At 39.9% G+C, this 19,716-nt stretch overlaps 1 protein-coding gene across 1 annotated transcript in view; it reads left to right on the forward strand.

Moving 5' to 3' along the window:
• Marchf11 (membrane associated ring-CH-type finger 11) overlaps window positions 1–19,716 on the forward strand; it is a 114,177-nt gene that overhangs the window by 82,452 nt on the left and 12,009 nt on the right. Inside the window, exon 3 of the mRNA XM_005336748.5 lies at window positions 6,494–6,686. Within this exon, the coding sequence (XP_005336805.4) occupies window positions 6,494–6,686 (193 nt within the window). The remainder of the gene's footprint in view (window positions 1–6,493; window positions 6,687–19,716) is intronic.

The raw sequence follows: 19,716 nt of genomic DNA on the forward strand, positions 1-19,716 counted from the left end.
AAAATGAGTTGGGGAATGTTCTGTTTTCTTTTATTTTCTGACAGAGAATGTGAAAGATTGATACTAATTTTTTCTTTAAATGTTTGATAACGTCTGGTAGAACCACCTGGTTGGTCCTGGAGGTGTTTGCCAGTTTGTTTGTGGAAATATTTTGAATACAAATTCAGTTTATTTTATGGAGAAGTATTCATATATTCCATTTCTTCTTGAGTCAGTTTTGGTAAATTAATTTTTTCATAGAACTTATGTGTTTCATCTATGCTGTGGCATTATTACTTGGCATAACGTTATTTATGCTATCTTCTAACTACTCTTCTTATCTTTAGGACCAGTCATTATATCTCCTCTTTTATTTAGTCAACTGCTATGAACCTTTCCAGAGAAGCAGTTCTGTGTTTTTTAAATTTTCTCTGGATTGTTTAGATCTCATCTTTTCTCAGGCAAAGCAAATTCCTTTTGTCTGATTTTATCCCAGCTCAGATAAGTTTATGAAGATGCTTTTTTTTTTAAGCAGAGGAGGCCCATACCAAAGCCTGAAATCACTTTTAATCTGCAGCCTATAAACACAACTCTACAGAGAGCGAGTGTGTAATTAACAGCATGTTGTCTCTGCACGTCATCCCGAATGCACATTGAGATGTTTTTCTGCCAACATTTCCCATCCCAGCTTTAGTGGTGCAATTTAAACACCGTTTAAAGTTGATTGAAAATAAGTTTCGGGTAAATTCATTTTTTCTCTGAAGAGGGCACTCCTAAGAGCAGGTGTTCTCTCCTGTGACGCTGGTGAGTAAACCCCCTGTCATTCTGCACAGTACAAATCATCGTACTACAAATCTATTAAGTAATGATTCATATCTGGCCTGCCTCGTAAAAGCAAAGATGAAGCAGTGCTGCGGACGGAAGGATTTAACTCAGAGCACACTGGCCTGCTCTGAGTGCAGCCTGGTTCCCTCTGAGCCCATGGTCATTTTCAGGGAGGAAATTGGGTTCTAAACTGAGAAGGTGCTTTGACACTTTCAGTCAATGGAATGACAGGTGCATCTTCTAAATAGCTTCCTAGAGATGTGACGATGTGTCTGCCTTTCTCAAGTGCTTATTTTAGTGGCCGGAAGTGATTTATACAAGGTGAGACGTTGGGCCTTGCTTTGGCTTGAGTTCATGACATTTCTTCAAAGAAAATTCCTAGCTTTGCTTTGCTTTGTTTTTCTTTTTTTTTTTTCCTCATTCTTTTTTTCCACCTCCTCCTTTCTTCCCTGAGGTCAGTGAGATATCCCTGTGTCGACTAGATATTTTGATCAGAGCAACAGCGTGGTCATGGTCAGATTTGATTGGCATCTGCTGAGACACCTTTTGCCCCAGTTGACTGTTTTCCTTCCCCACCACCATGTCTTAGCTAGGTGTAATTGTGCTCATCTTGTTTTTTTCCTTTTGGATATCGAATGTTTCTGTTTAAGTAGGCAGAGCAGGGGTGAGAGCAGGTGAAAGGAAGACAAAGAATGTATTTTAGAAAGCCTTCAGGCTTTGGAAGTAGTTCTGGGTTTGAATTCTCACTTTTCAGCTCACTGATAAATGGTTCTTCCAGAACTGAGGCTTTGCCTTTTAGCAACACTGGACTAGATGTAGAGTGTGTGTTCATCTAGTGTTCAGACAGGTGATGGAAACAGTATCAAACTCTACACGTGTCAGGCATTTGCTGGGTATGTTCAGCTGCCTGGTGAACACACAGGGGTGTCAGGGTGTGTGTGTGGGGGGGGGGGTAAGACTCACCTCCTGCCACTGTGAAACTTGCAATCTACGAACAATAGAAAGGTAAATGCTGTTTTTCACCACTGTGACCAAAGACATGACAAGAACAATTTTAGAGGAGTAAAAGTTAATTTTGGGCTCACAGTTTCAGACATATCAGTCCATAGATGGCTGACTCCACTGATCTGGGCCCAAGGTGAAGCAGAACATCATGATGGAAAGGTGTAGAAGAGGAATGCTCAGGATGTGGCAATCAGAAAGCAGAGATGAAATAAAAACTCCAAAGGCATGCCCCCCGTGACCCACCTCCTCCAGCCACACCCAGTTGCCTCTAACTCTGCCCAGTTAGTCCATTCAATGTGATTAATGCATTGAATAGGTTAAGGCTCTCATAACCTAATCATTTTCACCTCTAAACTTTCTTGGTTGTCTCACACATGAGATTTTGGGGGGACACCTCACATCTAAACCATAATAAATTCTCTCTGGCATTGAAGTAAGAAAGAACTTAATACTAAGCAGATGTATCAACACTGGGTTTGGAGGCCAAGAAAGAGAGATCATACTCAGCAGGGAAGGACATAAAGGGCTAGATTTTTAGAAGAGGTGCCATTAGAACCAGGGTGTGAATGGACAAGACAGAATCAGGTAGGAAAAGGGGAAGAGCTAGCATGTCAGGGAAGGAACATGTTCAGAGGGACCAAAGCAATGAGTGCATGCACTGGGGAGATTAAAAAAGAGATGAAGCGGAATTGAAGGGTGTCTCCACTGTCTCTTTCCTCCCTCTCCCCCTCCTCCCTCTCTTCCTCTTCTTCTCCTCCCATAACTTTCTTTTACCCTTCTGTAACAGTTGAGGGTCAAGCACTGAGGATATATGCTGATCCAAATATCCTGTCCTCCTTGATAGAGCTTAGAGGGACAGCCCTCCTTTGATGTTGCCCTGAGGGTTGCATGCAGGATCAGGACATGTCCAATAGGCCAGAGACGTTGGATGTGGTGCTTTTGGAGTCAGGAAAAGGTATGATGCTGCCAAGATGGGATGTGTGCCATGGATGTCACCAAAGCTCAGCAGAATTGCTATACAGCCTAAGGGTTAAGAGCAAGATCTGGGAACCAGGAGGCCTGGCCTGTCTCTCAGCTCCAATCCTGACTTGATGTGTAACCTGGGCAAATTGTTGAACCTCTCTCTGCCTCAGTTGACTTATCTTTAAAGTAGAGATAATAATTCCCTCATAGAGTAGTTGTGGGGATTCAGAGTTAATTCATGCAACTTGGAGAGATGCCTGGCAGTTAGTGGTCCTAGATGATCGTAGCTGGTGCTGTCAGACTGTCTCTCCTTGTGCACCAAATGAGGTGAGCTTCCAAAGGAGGAGCCCGTTGACTTCACATTTGCTGGGAACAGTGGGTGCAGAGCGTGGTTGTATAGGAGTAAAGAGTTTTTCAGGAACTTGAGTCACATTCCAATATTATGGAAGGAAACAAAATGATAATAATTATTTAGAAGCAATCCAGTTATTGTCATATTACCTTCTTACCCAAACCTGGGAATCAAGTTAAATGGAAAAAAAAAATACACACAGAAACACACACAGACACACTCACACTCCTATATGTCTCTTTAGGGGAGAAAAGTGTGTTTAGCCACTGAAACATTTGTTCAAGTTTCGAATTCTATTAGGAACTTAAATCCAGATCTTGGGTACCATGGGATAGAGAGAGAAGCCCCAAGTGACTCATCTGCCACTTTTATTGTCCAAACTAATAATCCATGAACACAGCTCCATAAGAAGATTCTGCCTTCTGATAGCAAGGTCTCTGGCTGGTTTCCCACCATAGAAGTCATTTATTCTTCTTAGAAGGAGACTAAGAGCAGTCCCCTCTATGTACATGGTGGTAAATATACAAAAGAGTGGCACGTAGTGGGCATGGGCATTGCCAAGATGATGTTATGTCCAAGGGGAAACCTACTCTCAGTACTGGATTTAATAATTTTGATTTCAAAATGATGGTTTATCCTTACTAGCTATTCAGTGAAATGTTAATTTTAAGGTTCACCCATATATGAAGAGCATCGACTTACCTTTGAACACGTTTGCACATTTGCACCATTAGTGATGTAGTTTGTGTTACTATTGGAGCCATATATAATGAAACTTTGTGGGGGTTCTTCATTACAGATTGTGCACAATTTATTTTTCTTTAAAAATAAGCATTACAGACTCAAAATGCTACTTGTATCCATGACAAAAAACAATTTCTATGATAATAGAAATAATTAAGCTTCCCAGTGCTTTGTAATCCAGAGTTGTTCTTTTCTCCCAGCTTCCTGGTGTGGTTTGAAGCACAATGATTCTAACCTGCCAGAGATTTGAATTTCAAAGCATTTTAAATTTGGTGTCACCAAACAAGTGGGCAGCATCCATGCTTCTGATAACTCTCCTTTTATTCATTCACCTTCCTTCCAAGGAGCATCTCTACCTGGTGAGTTAGATGCATGCCACACAGGACACGGAGGGGTCTGACACCTCAGGGTCATGTGTGGCCACCCTGATCCTGTGTCCCAGGAAACTCCAAAGCCACATCCAGCTGTCATCACAGTCCTCCCAAATCAGAGCATCTAAAAGGGCTACACCACTCTGTGCCCATGGCTACCATGTTGTCACTCAGCTATCATGAAAGCAAGCTTAGATCAATTTATGAGAAGGTCTAATTGAAGCCATATATTGTGAATTCTGTGACATGGAACTGCCTGAATTTAACTCCACTAAAGTTACCTAATGAACCTGTAGCAGCGTAAGAATTATTAGCAAAAGAAAAATAGATGATAGAGAGGACTTCTCCTCTCTCACTCTTGGCTACCCTCAACTATGATTCATGTGTACGTGTTTGAGCATGTGAACACCTTGTGAAAACCACACACGTGCGCACACACAAACACATACACACACACACACACACACAGAGGACACTCTTGCTGCACGGTGTCCTGTGGCCTGTCATCTACTATGCCATTCTCATCTATCTGATTATGCAATTAATAAATTGACAAAGGGTAAGATGGCATACAGATTAGGTAGTGTCCATCTAGGATGGCATTTTATGTTGTTACTGTATTCTTGTATTTAAGACAGATTTTAATGAGAATCAAACTAAATAAGAACCAGAGACATTGACACTTTGTATTTGTTTGCTGAACCCAAATTTAAAATGCTTTAAAATTCAGATGACTGGCAGTTTGAAATTAATGTTTGCATCAGGAAGCTAAGACAAAAAAAATAACTCTAAAATCATGTTTGGAATACAACATTGATTCATTTGTAGTGATAAAATTATGTTAACTAGTTTAATTATTTATCAGACTGATAAAAGCAAGAACTATTTTTTTGATAAATGAATTTTTGCATTAAAATGAACAGAAGTATCTTTCTTCCAGCAAATAACTGCTTATTGTTTGGTTCGGTCTTTAAAAAGAAAAACGACTTTGGAATATAAAATATTTAAAATGTATGTTGGAATTTAATCTGCAACAAATGCAGAATATAATAATATACTTGAATATGCAAGGTCAAGTATGGACTTAGAATATTATAAGTAGATTATTTATTTTTGGATTATGTATGTATGAGAGCAAAAAGGGAGATTGGACCATGAGGGAGGGAGGGAATTAGAGGTGGTGATAGTAACAAGATTCAGACTTAAGGTAAGTTAAGCCTTTAAGGAAATATCAAACTCATCCAGTGGACACTGATTGCTTAAACTCACTTTTAAAATAATGCTGCTTCATGCACCTTGGGATTTTTTTGATCAGCCATGTGTTGTCACAGATGGACTCCAAACAGAGGGGACTAAGATCCTGTCCGGTTCTGTTGCTGACTGGCAAATCCTAATGATAATTCTAGGTTTGTTTCTGTTCCAGACACTTGAAAGTGACAACATGACTAATTAAGCCTCTCAAGTTGGTAGCACCCTTGAAGGATTTTTGATCATTTGTACTGTGAATCCTCTCAAATACTGATATTTAGGAGAACAAATTACTTTACCCAGTGAATAGTGTATGCCAATATAATGCATGAGTTTCCAAGATACTCACATTTGCGTACAAATTCTAAATCTTGATAAAAAGACTTCATGGATTACCCATTGGATAATAAAGTCAGTAATGTCTGTGCAGAAGAAATTCACCACTACCAGATAATGTAAATTTCATGGTTTCCTTATGATTTTTTTACTGTGTATTATCTTAAATGACTTTTTCACTGATGTTCTTATATAACTTACTTTTCTTTTTAAAATTTTTTACATGTTTCTGCAAAAACAACAGTTTCCCCCCCCCTTTTAAGGAGCCAGATGTATTAAGAATTAAAATAATATCAAATAGAGGAGTTCTTACCATATATTGTCAGATAAATTTAATTTCATGCATTCATGAGAGATAATAATGTGATTCCCAGGTACTAAATATTCCTCAACTATTCACACTCAGTACTGTTATCTGAAGTAAAGTAGATTAAACTTGTAGAATGGTGAATTACTAAAAATAATGAAGTTAAGGCAATTCATTAATCTTTATCTGCTTGTCTTTCTTTTATTGCCTGAATGAAATGGAAAAATTCATTTGGGGACTGATCAGATTGCAAGGGGTCTGGCATTATGAAGAGAAACATGGGGCTGAAAATGTTCTTTTTCTTTTTTCCTTTTTGAGTTATATACAGCATCTTTTTCTCACATGCCTCTGTTTTTCTTTTAGTGGCAAAGCATTTCTATAACACTGGTTGAGAAAGTTCAGATGATTGCTGTAATCCTAGGATCCCTGTTCTTAATAGCGAGTGTGACGTGGCTCCTCTGGTCAGCCTTCAGCCCTTATGCAGTGTGGCAGAGGAAGGACATCCTTTTTCAGATCTGCTATGGAATGTATGGTTTTATGGATCTAGTGTGCATAGGTAAGACCATGACCTTGAACCTTCACCAACTATCAGTAATCCGTTTCTTTCAGCGATGATATTTTCACCATTTGGATCTCATATTCATAGAATGTTGCAGTTCACATTATCTTGGTTTTCCAGATAATTACTTATCTAGGGTCGAGGTGGGTTTCATAATCTGGGCACTTTCCTAAGCAAAGCAAAGCATTTGTATTCCAGTATAGTTTGATAAAATTAGCAGGATAATGCCCGTTTAAAATGGCACCTTCTGCAACTAAAAGGAAAGTTGAAGGGGTTGAAGAAATTATTCGAGTGAGCAATATAAGGACAATAATTTATTTCTAAGGAAGGGGAGCAAGCCAGTTTCCTTTCACAAACTTGGGGGAAACACATGCTGATGCGGATGGCAATATTGTGCAATATTGTGGTTGGGGAAGAGAACAGTACCCTAAAAGACCTGCACCCGGTTGTGGCTCAGATTCCCTGGAGGCAGAAAGCACTCCTTGAGAGGTTAGGGATTTGCAGACACTGTTCCTAGTTGGTTCCTGTCTCATTGTTTCACATGATAAATTCAGTGGCTCAGAAAACATACATTTTATAAAATAGACCCTATAGAAAGATTACATCTGCATTTCCCTTGGCAGATCTGTCCTTTCCCTAATACCATGAGAAAATGAAAGCCAGTTCATTCCGAATTCATGTGGTGCCTGTGAGGTGCCACAGGCAGACACTGGGGTCATGACCAGTCAGTTGGTATCAGGGGGTGGTTAGAGTGGGACTCTGAGGTATCACGGGAATTTCTCTGTTCTTATGTGGTTTCCAGCCTCAGGGCTGTTGAAAGAGCTCAAGGAGGGAGGTAGCCATGATTTAAAGCAGTGGTTTCTGAAAGTGTGGTCTCTAGATGGCTGGTAGCAGCACCTGCACATATCCTCAGGTTGCAATCCAGACCTACCAAATTAGAAACTTTCTGGGGTGGAGCTCAGCTGCCTGTGTCTCTTAAATTCTGATGCTAAAGCTTGAGGACTGGAGGTTCCAGGGAATAGGATCAAATGAATTGGTTTCAAATCCTGGCCTTTTCTTGGCCAGATCATCTTTCCATGGTTCTGTTTTGTCACCCATAAAATTTGGAATAGTAATCCCTATCATTCGGGTCAAATAAAGGAAATAACAGTTAGAAAGTAATTATGTGATTAATTAGAAATGGTTGAGCACATTTGAATAAGTCAGAAACATTTAAATAACTTTCGATCACTTAAATTAACGTCTGTACTTATTACAGCCTTAGTTTATTTAACTAGCAATTTCAAAATCCTCAGTTAATTTTTAAAAAGGAACTGTAACTATAAATGTCTAAAATATAATTAGCCAGATTTTTCCTTCCTGTTTTTCTTTCCTCCCTTGTCACTAATATAAGATCAATAGGAAAGAAACTCATCAAATTTCAGGCCAGAAAGAAACACAGAAGGGAGGGAAATGTCATGAATAATAGGTAAACTGAACAGATGTTGCCCAAATAATTGAGCTAATCATGTATATGAACATTCTGTATTAAATGCAACAATGCATATGCAAGCATTTAGATATCTGAAATCTCAATTCAGATTTTATCTCTAGTGCAGTGTTCTATGTAGAGTCACAAAACTGTTCTACAAATGCAGTCCTTTGACAAGTTCAAAGAGAGTGTTTATTCTTTTGATTTGAATGTTATACACTGTGATCGTCCATAAAGAGAAGCATTTCAAAAAACCAGAAGGATTTCAAAAGTTCTCACCATAAATCAATGATAAATGCTTGAAGAGATAGGTATGTTTAATCTGATTTAAACATTACACAAGGCATACATGTATGGAAATATTACATAATGCCCTGCTTAATAGACAATTTTTATGTTTTTAAATATCAGTTAAAAGTAAATTTTCAAAAAAAAAGGAGTATGAAAAATAAATGAATCACTATGCTTTCAGTTTAGCTTGGAGGGGGGAAAATAAAGTTCCAGTTGACTTCTTGATATCATTGAACATTAAAAAGGACTAGGCATTTACTTCCTGGTTAGAAAATCATTTTCTTAAGTTTTATGACTTGCATTTATTATCTCTTAAGTTTTGATGATTACTGTAAGCATTTTAATCAAAATTAATCAATTTCTGCTTTTAAGGACTCAGATACATGAACTGATGATCTTTAGGTAATATATGACATATTTGGGCTTCTCTTTTGTAATTTGAGCATTTGTCCGTTTTATAAAGTAGTTTCTCAGAAATAAAAACAGTTGCTATTTTTGGAGACAGTTTGAAAGTGAATTTTAAATACCAACAATACTTTTCATCGTCTTAGTTTATTAAAGCCAAATCCCATCATTCATTGATGCATTTGAATGTTTTTAAAAAAAATTAAAGAATTCAGATTGAACATTATTTATTTTACTTGGCTTTCTCACTAATTAGTCTGTTCTGAGCAAATCTGATTTCCTTTCTCAAAAAGCTGAGAAACGACTATGGTAAAGAAAGTGGTAGCCAACAGGATTATAGCCAGAATTATAGCTCCTGATAATGTTTCAGATTAATTCAGCTGTCTGCTAATTAAATGTAGAAAGTAACAAAAATTACATTGGTTCTACCCTGAATACTACTGACAGGCAGACTTTTAGTGAGAAGCTGGTTTACAACTTTGGGTGCAATTTGCTTAGGTCAGTTTAATAAATGTTTACTAGGAGTGTTCTGTGTGCCAGACACAGTGCTGGATGCTGGGATTGCAAATGAGTCAGCCCCTCTCCTGTCCCCAGGGAGCTCCTGGCCTCCTAGGACTGGGAGAGTTCTAAAGATCAAAACGGATCAAAACGGAGGCATTTTGTCAAAGTGCAACAACAAAAAATAATAATATTGGGAAGTTGTAGAGTTGGAGTCCCATGCTTATGACTGATAACAAGAAGTGCCACAAGAAACCCTGTGAGGACCACACCTTGCAGAAAGACCACTGCCACCTCACAGAGAATACTTCCTCCGAGACATCTGCCCATGAGTCGCCTGTTTAATCTCAGTCTGGCATCACCTGTGTTATTGATCCTTAAGGATCCTTGATTTTAATCCTCGTGGCCAAGGATTAGTGTTTCAGAATACTTGGTGCATTGCTCCTCGTTTTGCCTTTGAAGACTTCCCAGTGCTTCTGCCCCTTGAGTGCCTTCAGTTTGTTGTGACACGTCGTACGCTCCCATTGCAATGCCACCCCAGATGAACTTAATCTTGGGGGAATCTCTTTCTGTTTGTTATTTAGCTTGACAGGGAGGACAGGTGTGAAAGTAAGGATCACTGGGCTGTGTCGCTATGGAAGTAGGCACAGGAAAATGGTAGCTGGATAATCCAGGGAGAGATTAATGCCGGATTGTTGTGTGGAGGGGAAGGTTTCAGCAGATTTTCTGGGGAAGTGACTGCCAAGCTGGGTGACAGCTGAATAGAAACCCCACAGGTGAAGAGGTGGTCTCCTTCTCACCGCTGGAGGATGTGAGATTAGCTCTTCATTCAGAGGACTTCAGTACAGCCAGAAACAGTCCTACAACCTTTTCAGACTTGATTATACCTAAATGAGAAGGAACAGATTGACAACTTTGAGTGTTCAGAAAATCCAAAGATGATTATTTTAGCATCCAAAAATGTTATAATCCAGCCAGTGTATATAACAGATAGCAAGAAATTGAATTGTTAAATGAAATTTCAAGATTTGTAGAACATTCATTTACTTGGAGAATTTGGCTTACTTATTTCCAGATATAGTGAATTTGTTTGTTGATTTCATTCATTAATTCATTAATGTCTTTTCTTCTTTCCCAAGATTTTTTTTCCTTGCTATTAGTGTTTCAAGATCAAGTCTGATCAATAGAATTTTCGCAATGACAAAAATGTTTTGCATCTGTGCTGTCTGATACTGTCGACACTAGATAATTTGGGTGTTGGGTACTTTAAATGTGGCTAGGGAGAGTGTTAAACTACATTTTAAATTAGTTTGTAATTTAAATAGCCATGTGTTACTAGTGGCTGATGTATTGGATGATGGAATGGCAAACGTGTAAGGATCTGATGAATATCTTCACCTTGTCTGCATGCATGATCTGTAGTTCTCAAGTGGAAAAGACCTCTCTGTTCCAGGGGAGATGACAATGAGAGCAAATGCAAAGACTGTCAGAGGGAGAGGAAAGTTGCTTAGAGGCAGACAGAGAGTCTTAAAGGGAGAACATGCTTGGCAGATGACTTTTCTGTTACTGAACTTTTTCCAGAAGACTTCTGTGGGTTAAATGTGAATTGATTTTCAACCCACATTTATTTTACAGTTCGTATCTGATTTAAGGAAAGTCAAGTGGAAAGAGATGTAGTTTTAGACTATATTTAGGAAGCTCTTTTAAATATTTGAGTAGATGACACTCAGACTGTGATTGTTCACAGAAAACTAATATACAGGATTTAAATCTCTGAGATGTTGTAGCCAGTGGTGCTAACTCAGAGAGGAGTGAGAACCACTGTAGGGTCATGTTGGCCCCCCAGAGGTTTGCACAGTACCCTGGGCAGGGGATTTGCTTCTTCACACCACGCTTTTTGAACATTGAAAATGTAGGAGGCTGTCACTTCCACTGGTCATGTGACTCAGAGGAAGCCTGTGCCACAAGTTGAACTCATTTATTAATGACTAGAGCTGGAGGGTCTAGGAGATGACCCAGGGGACAGAGAGTCATTTGGTGAGTTTGCATCCAGACACTGAGAGTGGTTACCATGACATGTTAGTGTCATGTAGCCCGGGCCAGGCAACAAACTAAAACCCGTTACACTGGTGGGGATGCCCAAATAGAGGGTGCAGATCATGAACCTAATCTATTAACCATAATAAGTGAGTGGCAAATTCATGTCTGGAAGAGGTTTTGGTCTTCCCTGGAATACTGTGTGAAGGAATTGTTTAAAACATGCACTGATTTTGTTCTTCTAAAATTTTCTTAACTGTCCACATAACACACCTTTATCCACTCACCCACATCCCACATAAATTTTAGCTTGTAATTATGAAATCTTTGAAGTTGCAAGACCTTCACTAATACAATCCTTTTTGTTATGCCGCTTCCCTTGTAGAAATCTCCCGTCGACACTTTAATATATACCCTTGGGATTTTTGTTGTTGTTGTTGTTCAGCTTATACATGTATAGGCACACAGATACTTAGGTATTTTATTTTTCATGTAAATGGGACCATACTATACAATTTGTTGTGCAATCAGTCTTTTCCATTCAACAACATGAGCTCTTTTTCTGTTAAAACATGATTCATTAAATCTTTCATCTACCGATGGATATTTAGGTTGTTACCCATTTTTTGTCCCTTAGGGACAGTCCTGAATGGACACCTCTTTTACATTAGTATATCTGTAGGAAAGATTCTGATTAGTGGAAAAATCGGAGTTAAGTAAAAAGCACATGTTGAATTCTGAAAAGTCCTTTTAAATCTCCCTCTAAAAACACTTTACAATTTGTATTTCCTCCAAATATATTGGAGTTTCTGTTTTCCACACTTTGCCCACCGTGGATATCATCTCTTTTTGACATTGAAAATTGGTGGTTTCAGCTATATTTGAAATAAACACCTCGAGAGTGGTTTTCTTAAAACAGGTTCTCTAACTAAGTTGGTGGTGACAATTTTTATTTAAGAAAATAAGAATAGCCACACTGGTCATGCTACCGGGCATGTGGTCCTGGTGTCTTTTGGGATACCAAGGATGTGACATGCAGAGGTGGACCAGGCCTGCTCTGTAAACACAGTCACTAGTTCTTTTTGAAGACAGAATCCAGCAGGAATGCTCAAGATTAGAGCTCACTGCCTCTCCAAATTCCTGTGTTCTCCAGCTCATTGAGGCACCCCGGAGTCAGTGTCTTCTATTATATCTTAACACGGAGGAGATTTTACTTTCATTCTGTTTCTTTTTGACAGAGAACGTGCTCCCAGAAATTGCCTTAAGAAAACATGGCCACCCTCTGTCACTTGGCTCTGTGACTAAAATACTGACTAAAATACTAAAATATTTTGTTCTCCATACTACTTTATTTCTCAAAGCACGAGCATCCAGAATGTGTGTGTGCGCACACATACACACACTGTGATATGCCACCAGGAACAAAAAATATCAGAGCTCTTTTGAAATAATGAAATAAGTATAATATGATTTTTATGCTGTCTTGTTTTTGAGAGCAACAGAGATTAGGGAATTCTAGAAAATAATCTGAGATATAATAGAATAAGACTCAGGTCAAAATGTTTTCTTCTCACTGTACCAGTTATATTTAATACTAAAAAAAAATATGTTCCTTTTGCAGGGGCTTTACATTCCCCAACATAAACTTTTGTTTTCCCATATTTTCATTTGAAATAGTTATTTAGACTCATGTAGTCTTTTTGAAAACACATTTTTCAATAGTTGATCATTTATCTAGCTAAAGCTACTTGGGCACACACACACACAAAAAAAAACTAGAGTAACTTGTTGGTAATACATTCACATTCCATTATAGACATCAGAATAATACATACAACACATTCCAACAACCTCTGATTGATGATATCAGACATATCTTTACATTTTAAAAAGCCAGGATATTTCTATCTTTGGATATTGCTTTACTCTACCAATTTTTTCAGGTAGAGAAGTTAAAAGTAATATAAGATTTAACATTTTATTGACATGAAACCTACAAATACACTTCCTAACTGTGATAATTATACAGATAAAAATGATGAATTTTGACAAAAAAAAATATCAGGATAATCAAACCATAGATATGTTCCAGCAGCAGGAATGGTCACTGTCTAATTAATGACGGGAGAATTTTCTCCTAAAACAGTGCCGTAGATCATCTTCCTTGCTTGAAATGAAGGTAAACCAGGCAGCATAAGCAAAGCAAAATTAAGAAACTAATTCTACTGCTATGGAAAAATAAAATTCTAGTACATTTCAAGCAAAATGCAAATGACTTTTAAACTATAACTTTCTAAAGAAGAAATGTTCATGATTTCTGGCACCTCTCAGCATGATTCAGAAGTTGACAATATTTCTTAGAACATTTTAGATGAAAACTGTGTCTACTGAGAAGAGTTAGAAAAAAGTTATCATTAAAAGTTGAGATATCACATAATTTAGAGCAAAAACAAGTATTTTTTTTTTTTTTTTAACCACAGGAGAGCTTCAGGTTCACTAATACATGTTCATAGTGCTTGAAGCAGCTGCTGGTGAGGTTTGTCAAATGTGTGGCCCTTGGGTCATTGTCGATGGGTAGAATTTTTTTTTAAGCTGTAAGATATTTATGGATAAATTGTAAAATTTATCAAGTAGTTCCAAGTGAAATATGTAAAATTACCAAGAGAACAGTCAGCATTTCTGCACAGAGCGGGTTGGGGATGACTGAATAGAGTGAGCTCCTTCCTGGTCTTCCCTGAGAAGAGAGGCAGGACCACCAGAGGCCATGTGGTTGGACACAGTCCACAGGTCCTTTGTGAGGAGTTGGTACCATCCCATCGATGCCAGCCTGCATCGCCTTACACATTTTGCATTGTCAGGGCCACCAAAGCTGGACAGGTCTGCCCCATTAAAAATTGCCAGCAATTTCCATCAAAAAGACTTCATGTACATGTATTTTTTTTTTAATTTCAAAGAAATCTTAATTTTCTATTAACACATATTAATTGCACAAATTAATGTGGTTCATTGGCCAGATTCAACCCTTCATCACCCGTTCCCCACTCGAATCACCACCACCACAGCCAAGCATGGAATCTGAGCAACTAGGATCACTCAGAATCTGCAGTTCTCAAGGTCAGAAGGTCAGCTCAGAAGGCTGCTCAAGGGTGTGGTGCAGGTGGTAGGAAATACTGTTGCTGTATTTGTCTCATTCTGAGTTTTTTTTTAAAAAAAGAACTGATGTAGATAAGTCTGCATGAATCACAAGGCCTGTGAAAAAAAGAAGCTCAACCTAAAACACTGTTTAGCATAATAACCAGGAAAGGTCATTAGCCCAGTATTTCCTTTTTGAATCTCCACATCACTGTAATTTTCCCCTCTAGACATCAGAAGCATGTCAGCCACTTCTGCTCCAGGAAATGCTTTCATTTCCTGAGCTATAATTTGATCGGGGACCTATATCCCTCAGCGCCACAATTTGGCTACTTGGGAGACCTTCACCCAGCTGCGTCTGTAGGAGAACAGAAGCATTCTTCTGCTCTTTCCCAGAGCCTTTCCGGGTTTGCCTTCCAACTCCACCCCAGGTGGAGGGCTGTGAGGTTGGCTGTACTGGCGGAATCTGTCACATACGCAGTCGAGGCTGTTATGGGTTTGCATGTGCCGCTGGCTCATTTGGAATTATTTCTTAGAGTGAATTCCTTCATAGGGACAGCGCATTATCCTTGGTTTCTGAATATGTTAGCATGCTTCACACCCCAGGAAATGCCACAGCTTCTTTAGAGAGTCTGAGGTATTTAGTCAGCCTTCAGCCCTATCTGGAGTTCATCCTGGCCAGCTCCCGTTTGTGATGCTTTGCACTTTGAGCATATTCTAGTCGGGACCTTCAGGACAAAGGCAGAGTAGCCCTGTGCAATACAAAAGTGTTTGAGGAAAAACAAATTTTTATCCTTTATTTGCTGTGAGGAGTAGGTCATTGTCTTTTTTCCTCTGGAGGTACAAGTTATAGGGTTGTTTTTTTTTATGCCTTAATCATACTGATGTTCACTAATTTGTCTAAAGATTATTATCATGGATATTGCTGCTTTTAAAACCCCAGGAAATAAAATAGAGGGGAACTTTTTTCTTTGCTACTTGCCCTTCAGTGCTTAGAATGGGCTCTTAAAGCTAATTAACCCTTTAGTACTCCCAGGAGAAAACAAAACAAAACAAACAAAACCCTAATTCAGCCTTCCCCTTGTGTGACCTTGAAAAATTCAAGTTCTCTTGAAGAAACATTACCATAATTAGCAGAACCGCAACAGAATAGTATGTTGGTGTGGTTGACTTCCATTTCCTCTGTAGGGAATCAGTACACATCGGCTGTGTCTTTCAGTTCGGGGCCCTCTAACCAAGGAGGTAGGTGTCAGTCACCTATTGAGCCAACCTTCATGGTGTGCATCCTGTGTGCTAATCAATGTAGAGATATAAACAGAACAAAGGCTGGTACACAGAAGCCCAAGACCCAGAGCCAGCCCACTGCCTGTTTTTGTAGAGCCCATGATTTAGGCAAATTACATCACTTTTAAACTTCAGTGCCCACACAGTGGTGCCAGGACGCGGCCATACCAAGTCATTATTGTTCTCTGTATGAGAAGTTGCGAGAGGCCCTGAAGGTTTGCACAGCTAAAATATGCACTCGCTGGTGCTTCACTGTTTGCTGAAAACTGGATTATAGCGCGCTACCTGCTTTCCACTTGCTGCAGGGAGATACTGAGGAGACAAAGTGATTCATACACAAACTGAAACGTGCCGGGAGAAAAATAGACGTGAGAACTGATGGGGGAAGGTTCATCATGCTTAGAGTCAGCAAAGTCTCTGGGGAGGAAAGAAAATCTTGAGCTAAAATTTGTCAAAAATGTTTTTATTAGTTCATTATACTCATACACAGTATTTGGGTTCCTTTTTACACACTTACACATGCACGGAGTATAATTTGCTTCATTTCAGTTTCTAGTCTTCTTTGTCTCCTGTTCCCCTCCTCTACTCTACAGATCGTCCTCCTATTTATGCATTTTTTAAACGTTGGTGCCTTATGAATATACATGAAAGTGGAATTCGCTGTGGTATATTCATCCATGGGCATAGCATAATTTGGTCAATTTCATTCTGTGGTTTCTTCTTTTCCCCGTCCCTCCTACCTCCCCATCAATCTCCTTCCTCTACTCCATCAACTCCATTTCTGTTTTCGTGGGACCCTCTGCCCTTTTATTTCTTATTTTGCTCTAGCTTCTGTATACGAGAGAAAATTTTGACCTCTGACTTTCTGAGTCTGGCTTATTCCTTAATGACATTCTCGAGTTCCTTCTATTTACAGAAAATTCCATATTTTATTCTTCCTTATGGTTGAGTAAAACCCCAGTGTGTGTGTGTGTGTGTGTGTGTGTGTGTGTGTATGTGTGTGTGTATCACATTTTCTTTATCCTTTCCTCTGTTGATTGGCACCTGGGCTTGTTCCAAAACTTGACTGTTGTAAATTGTGCTGCTATAAACATTCTATAAACAGTGACTATATCACTGTAGTATGCTGATTTTAGTTATTTTGGATAAATACCAAGGAGTGGAATTGCTGGGTAATATGGTTTCGTTCCTAGATTGGTGAGGAATTTGATCAAAATTTAAAGAGCAGGAATTAGCAAGGGTCCCAGAGAGAGGCACCTGCCTGGACCTAACAAGGCATGCACGATATCATTTTGTCATTTTAAAAGATTCATGTGAGATTTAATGTGGAAAGAGCACAAGATGCTTGTTGGGGGAGTAGCCCTGAGGAAGTAAGGCCTGGTCATGAAGAAGGACCCCGTGGGTGGAGCTTGGGAGTGAGACCACACTGAAAGCTCAGGAGCCCCCAAAAGACTGTGTGCGGGGTGATGAGCTTGATGTTGTAAAAAGACCTTTGCAAACAACAAAGCTTGAAGAGGTTTCCCATCTGGTAGGTGAAGGCAGCGACTGTAGGGCGAGACATGCAGCACAGTGAGACAGGATGGGCAGGCTGAAGAACAAGGCCAGAGAAAGGAAGCATGCCACCTCGAGGGGGGACTTCTGGGAGGAGGAGCAGGTGGCCCACAGTGCCAGACACCACGTCCAGGGCAAGTGAAATGAAGCCAATATTTGTCCATGTTTTGCCATTTGGGATGGATAGATAGAGGCGAGGGTGCAGTAGGTTGAGGATGGCTGGGAAGGGCAGAGGACGTTGACCAAGCTTGGCTGATAAAGGACCCAGGGAAATGAGGGCAGAGGCTGTGGGGGGATTGAGGAGGGCTCGTTGGTTTTAATGGTAGAGTTAGGCAAGAACAAACAGCGAGAACGAAGACCCAGGAGACCAGAAGGAAGACTGACGATACAGGGGAACGAAGGGGTAGCTTCGTGTCACAGAGAATGCAGAGGCCTGGAGCCCAGCACCCAGAGGGCAGGTTTGCCTTGCCCAGGAGAGAGCCCATGCCTCTGAGGGAAGGAGTGGGCACAGCTGGAGAGGGCTGTTGCTGAGATGGTCCCTGTTTCTCAGTCAGGAAGATTGGTCAGCTGCTCAGAAAAGGCACAATGTGGGGAGAAAAGTTTGAGAGAAGAAATGTGATAATCGGCCACTGGGGGTGCTGTGGACACAGGAGAAGCCAAGGGGATGAAGAGCTGTGAGCATGGCTGAGGGCCCTCCGGAGGCTGCAGCAGGAGGACCCCATTCTGCACAGTCACCAGCAATGGGATGGGCGCGTTTCAGAACTTGGAGTTTCATTGGTTTCTGGAAGGACAAGGCCCAGCTGGGGTGGAGCAGGAACATGCACGTCAGGCTGTGGACCCTGCATCCACGTGGACACGTGGACATTAGCCTTTCTGGTCTAGGAGCCACAGGACAAATGATGGGTGGTTATGGCAGTAACTGAGGGTCAGGAGAGCTCACTTTCTGTGGAGCTGCTCTGTGCATGAATGTGCCCATGTGTGCTCTCTGTGTGGCTCTACTGTGTGACAACACAGCTTTCCAGGAGAGTGATTGTGGGAATGCTGGCTATGTGAGGCTTGAGAACAAGGACAGCCACCTAGGGTATCCCTGAGTACTCTAAGCTAAAGCAAGGTCCCTAAAGAGGCTGAATCAACATGAGAAGAAAGAGCAGAAAGCAGATTGTGCAGCAGTGGAGCCAAACCATTGCAAGAAACGCCATCTGCACCCATGCAGGACCATGGGAGAGGCAGCTTCCCGAACCCCCAAACCTGGCATTGTCTTTCACAGCTGAACTCTTCTCTGGGGGTTTCCTGGCTTTGTACCACGTGACAACAGAGAACTTTCTCACTGAAGGGAATGTAAACACGAACATTCTTCTAAATAATGATGTGCACTGTGGGTGCTGACAGGGAGAGGGAGACAAACCCATAGGTCATCAGGAACCACAGAAGTGAGCACAGAAACCAAGACCCTGTAGGTTTTCAACTGCTTCCAAATGAGTCGGCAAAAGGTTGTAAAAACCGTGCCTCCAGGGTTATCTAAGATCAGAGCTACTATGATCTGTGCATCAGTCTAAGCTCTTCACCTCATCTTTCTCACTTAATCCTCATAAGGACCTCATACTGCATGGCTCCTGTTATCATTTCATCTTGGAAATAGGAAACCTGAAGTGCAAGAGGGAGTAATTTCCCCAGGGTTACACAGTCTGGAAGCAGGGCCCAAGATTGGAATCCTGTTACTCCAGAGAGTGTACAACAAGCACAAATATTTACACGACTCAGTTAATTGTATTTATTATTTGGCTAAAAAAAAATTCTCCTTAGAAACCAACCTTGAATGACTAATATGCAAAATGCTGTGGTCTATGCAGTAAAGTAAAGCTATTCAAATTCCTGTCTTAAACAGAAAGACGTGACAGAGAGAACAGATACCTTTTCTAAGAATGCAGGAGCTAATTTAAGATCAGAAAAGGAGAAATTTGTCCCTAAAATCCCAAAGTAATATAGTTATTTTGTGAAGTCTTTATTGATTTATTCAAAATAGTTGAAGCCAATGGCATTTGGAAACATTAGTAAAAAGAAGGAAGGCATGTATGAAATATACTCTAACAAAATCTATTTCTTTTTCCATTGTTCTGAGTGAAACTATTTCTTAATGAGAATTATCTATGTAGAGAATCACATTTCAACCTTGAATCTTCTCACCCGGTCATGAACAGAATATTAAAGAAACTGAGCATTTTTACATTCAGGTTAAAATTTCCATTAATATTTTCAATTGAAAATCTCTTGCTGGCATCATGAAATGAAAGTGAAGAGTTATAAATTTTAATTATGCTTAGATGATAGCTTCTGTTTAGAATTTTTACACATTGACTT

This window comes from Ictidomys tridecemlineatus, chromosome 1, assembly GCF_052094955.1.
Source record: "Ictidomys tridecemlineatus isolate mIctTri1 chromosome 1, mIctTri1.hap1, whole genome shotgun sequence".
NCBI lineage: Eukaryota > Metazoa > Chordata > Mammalia > Rodentia > Sciuridae > Ictidomys > Ictidomys tridecemlineatus.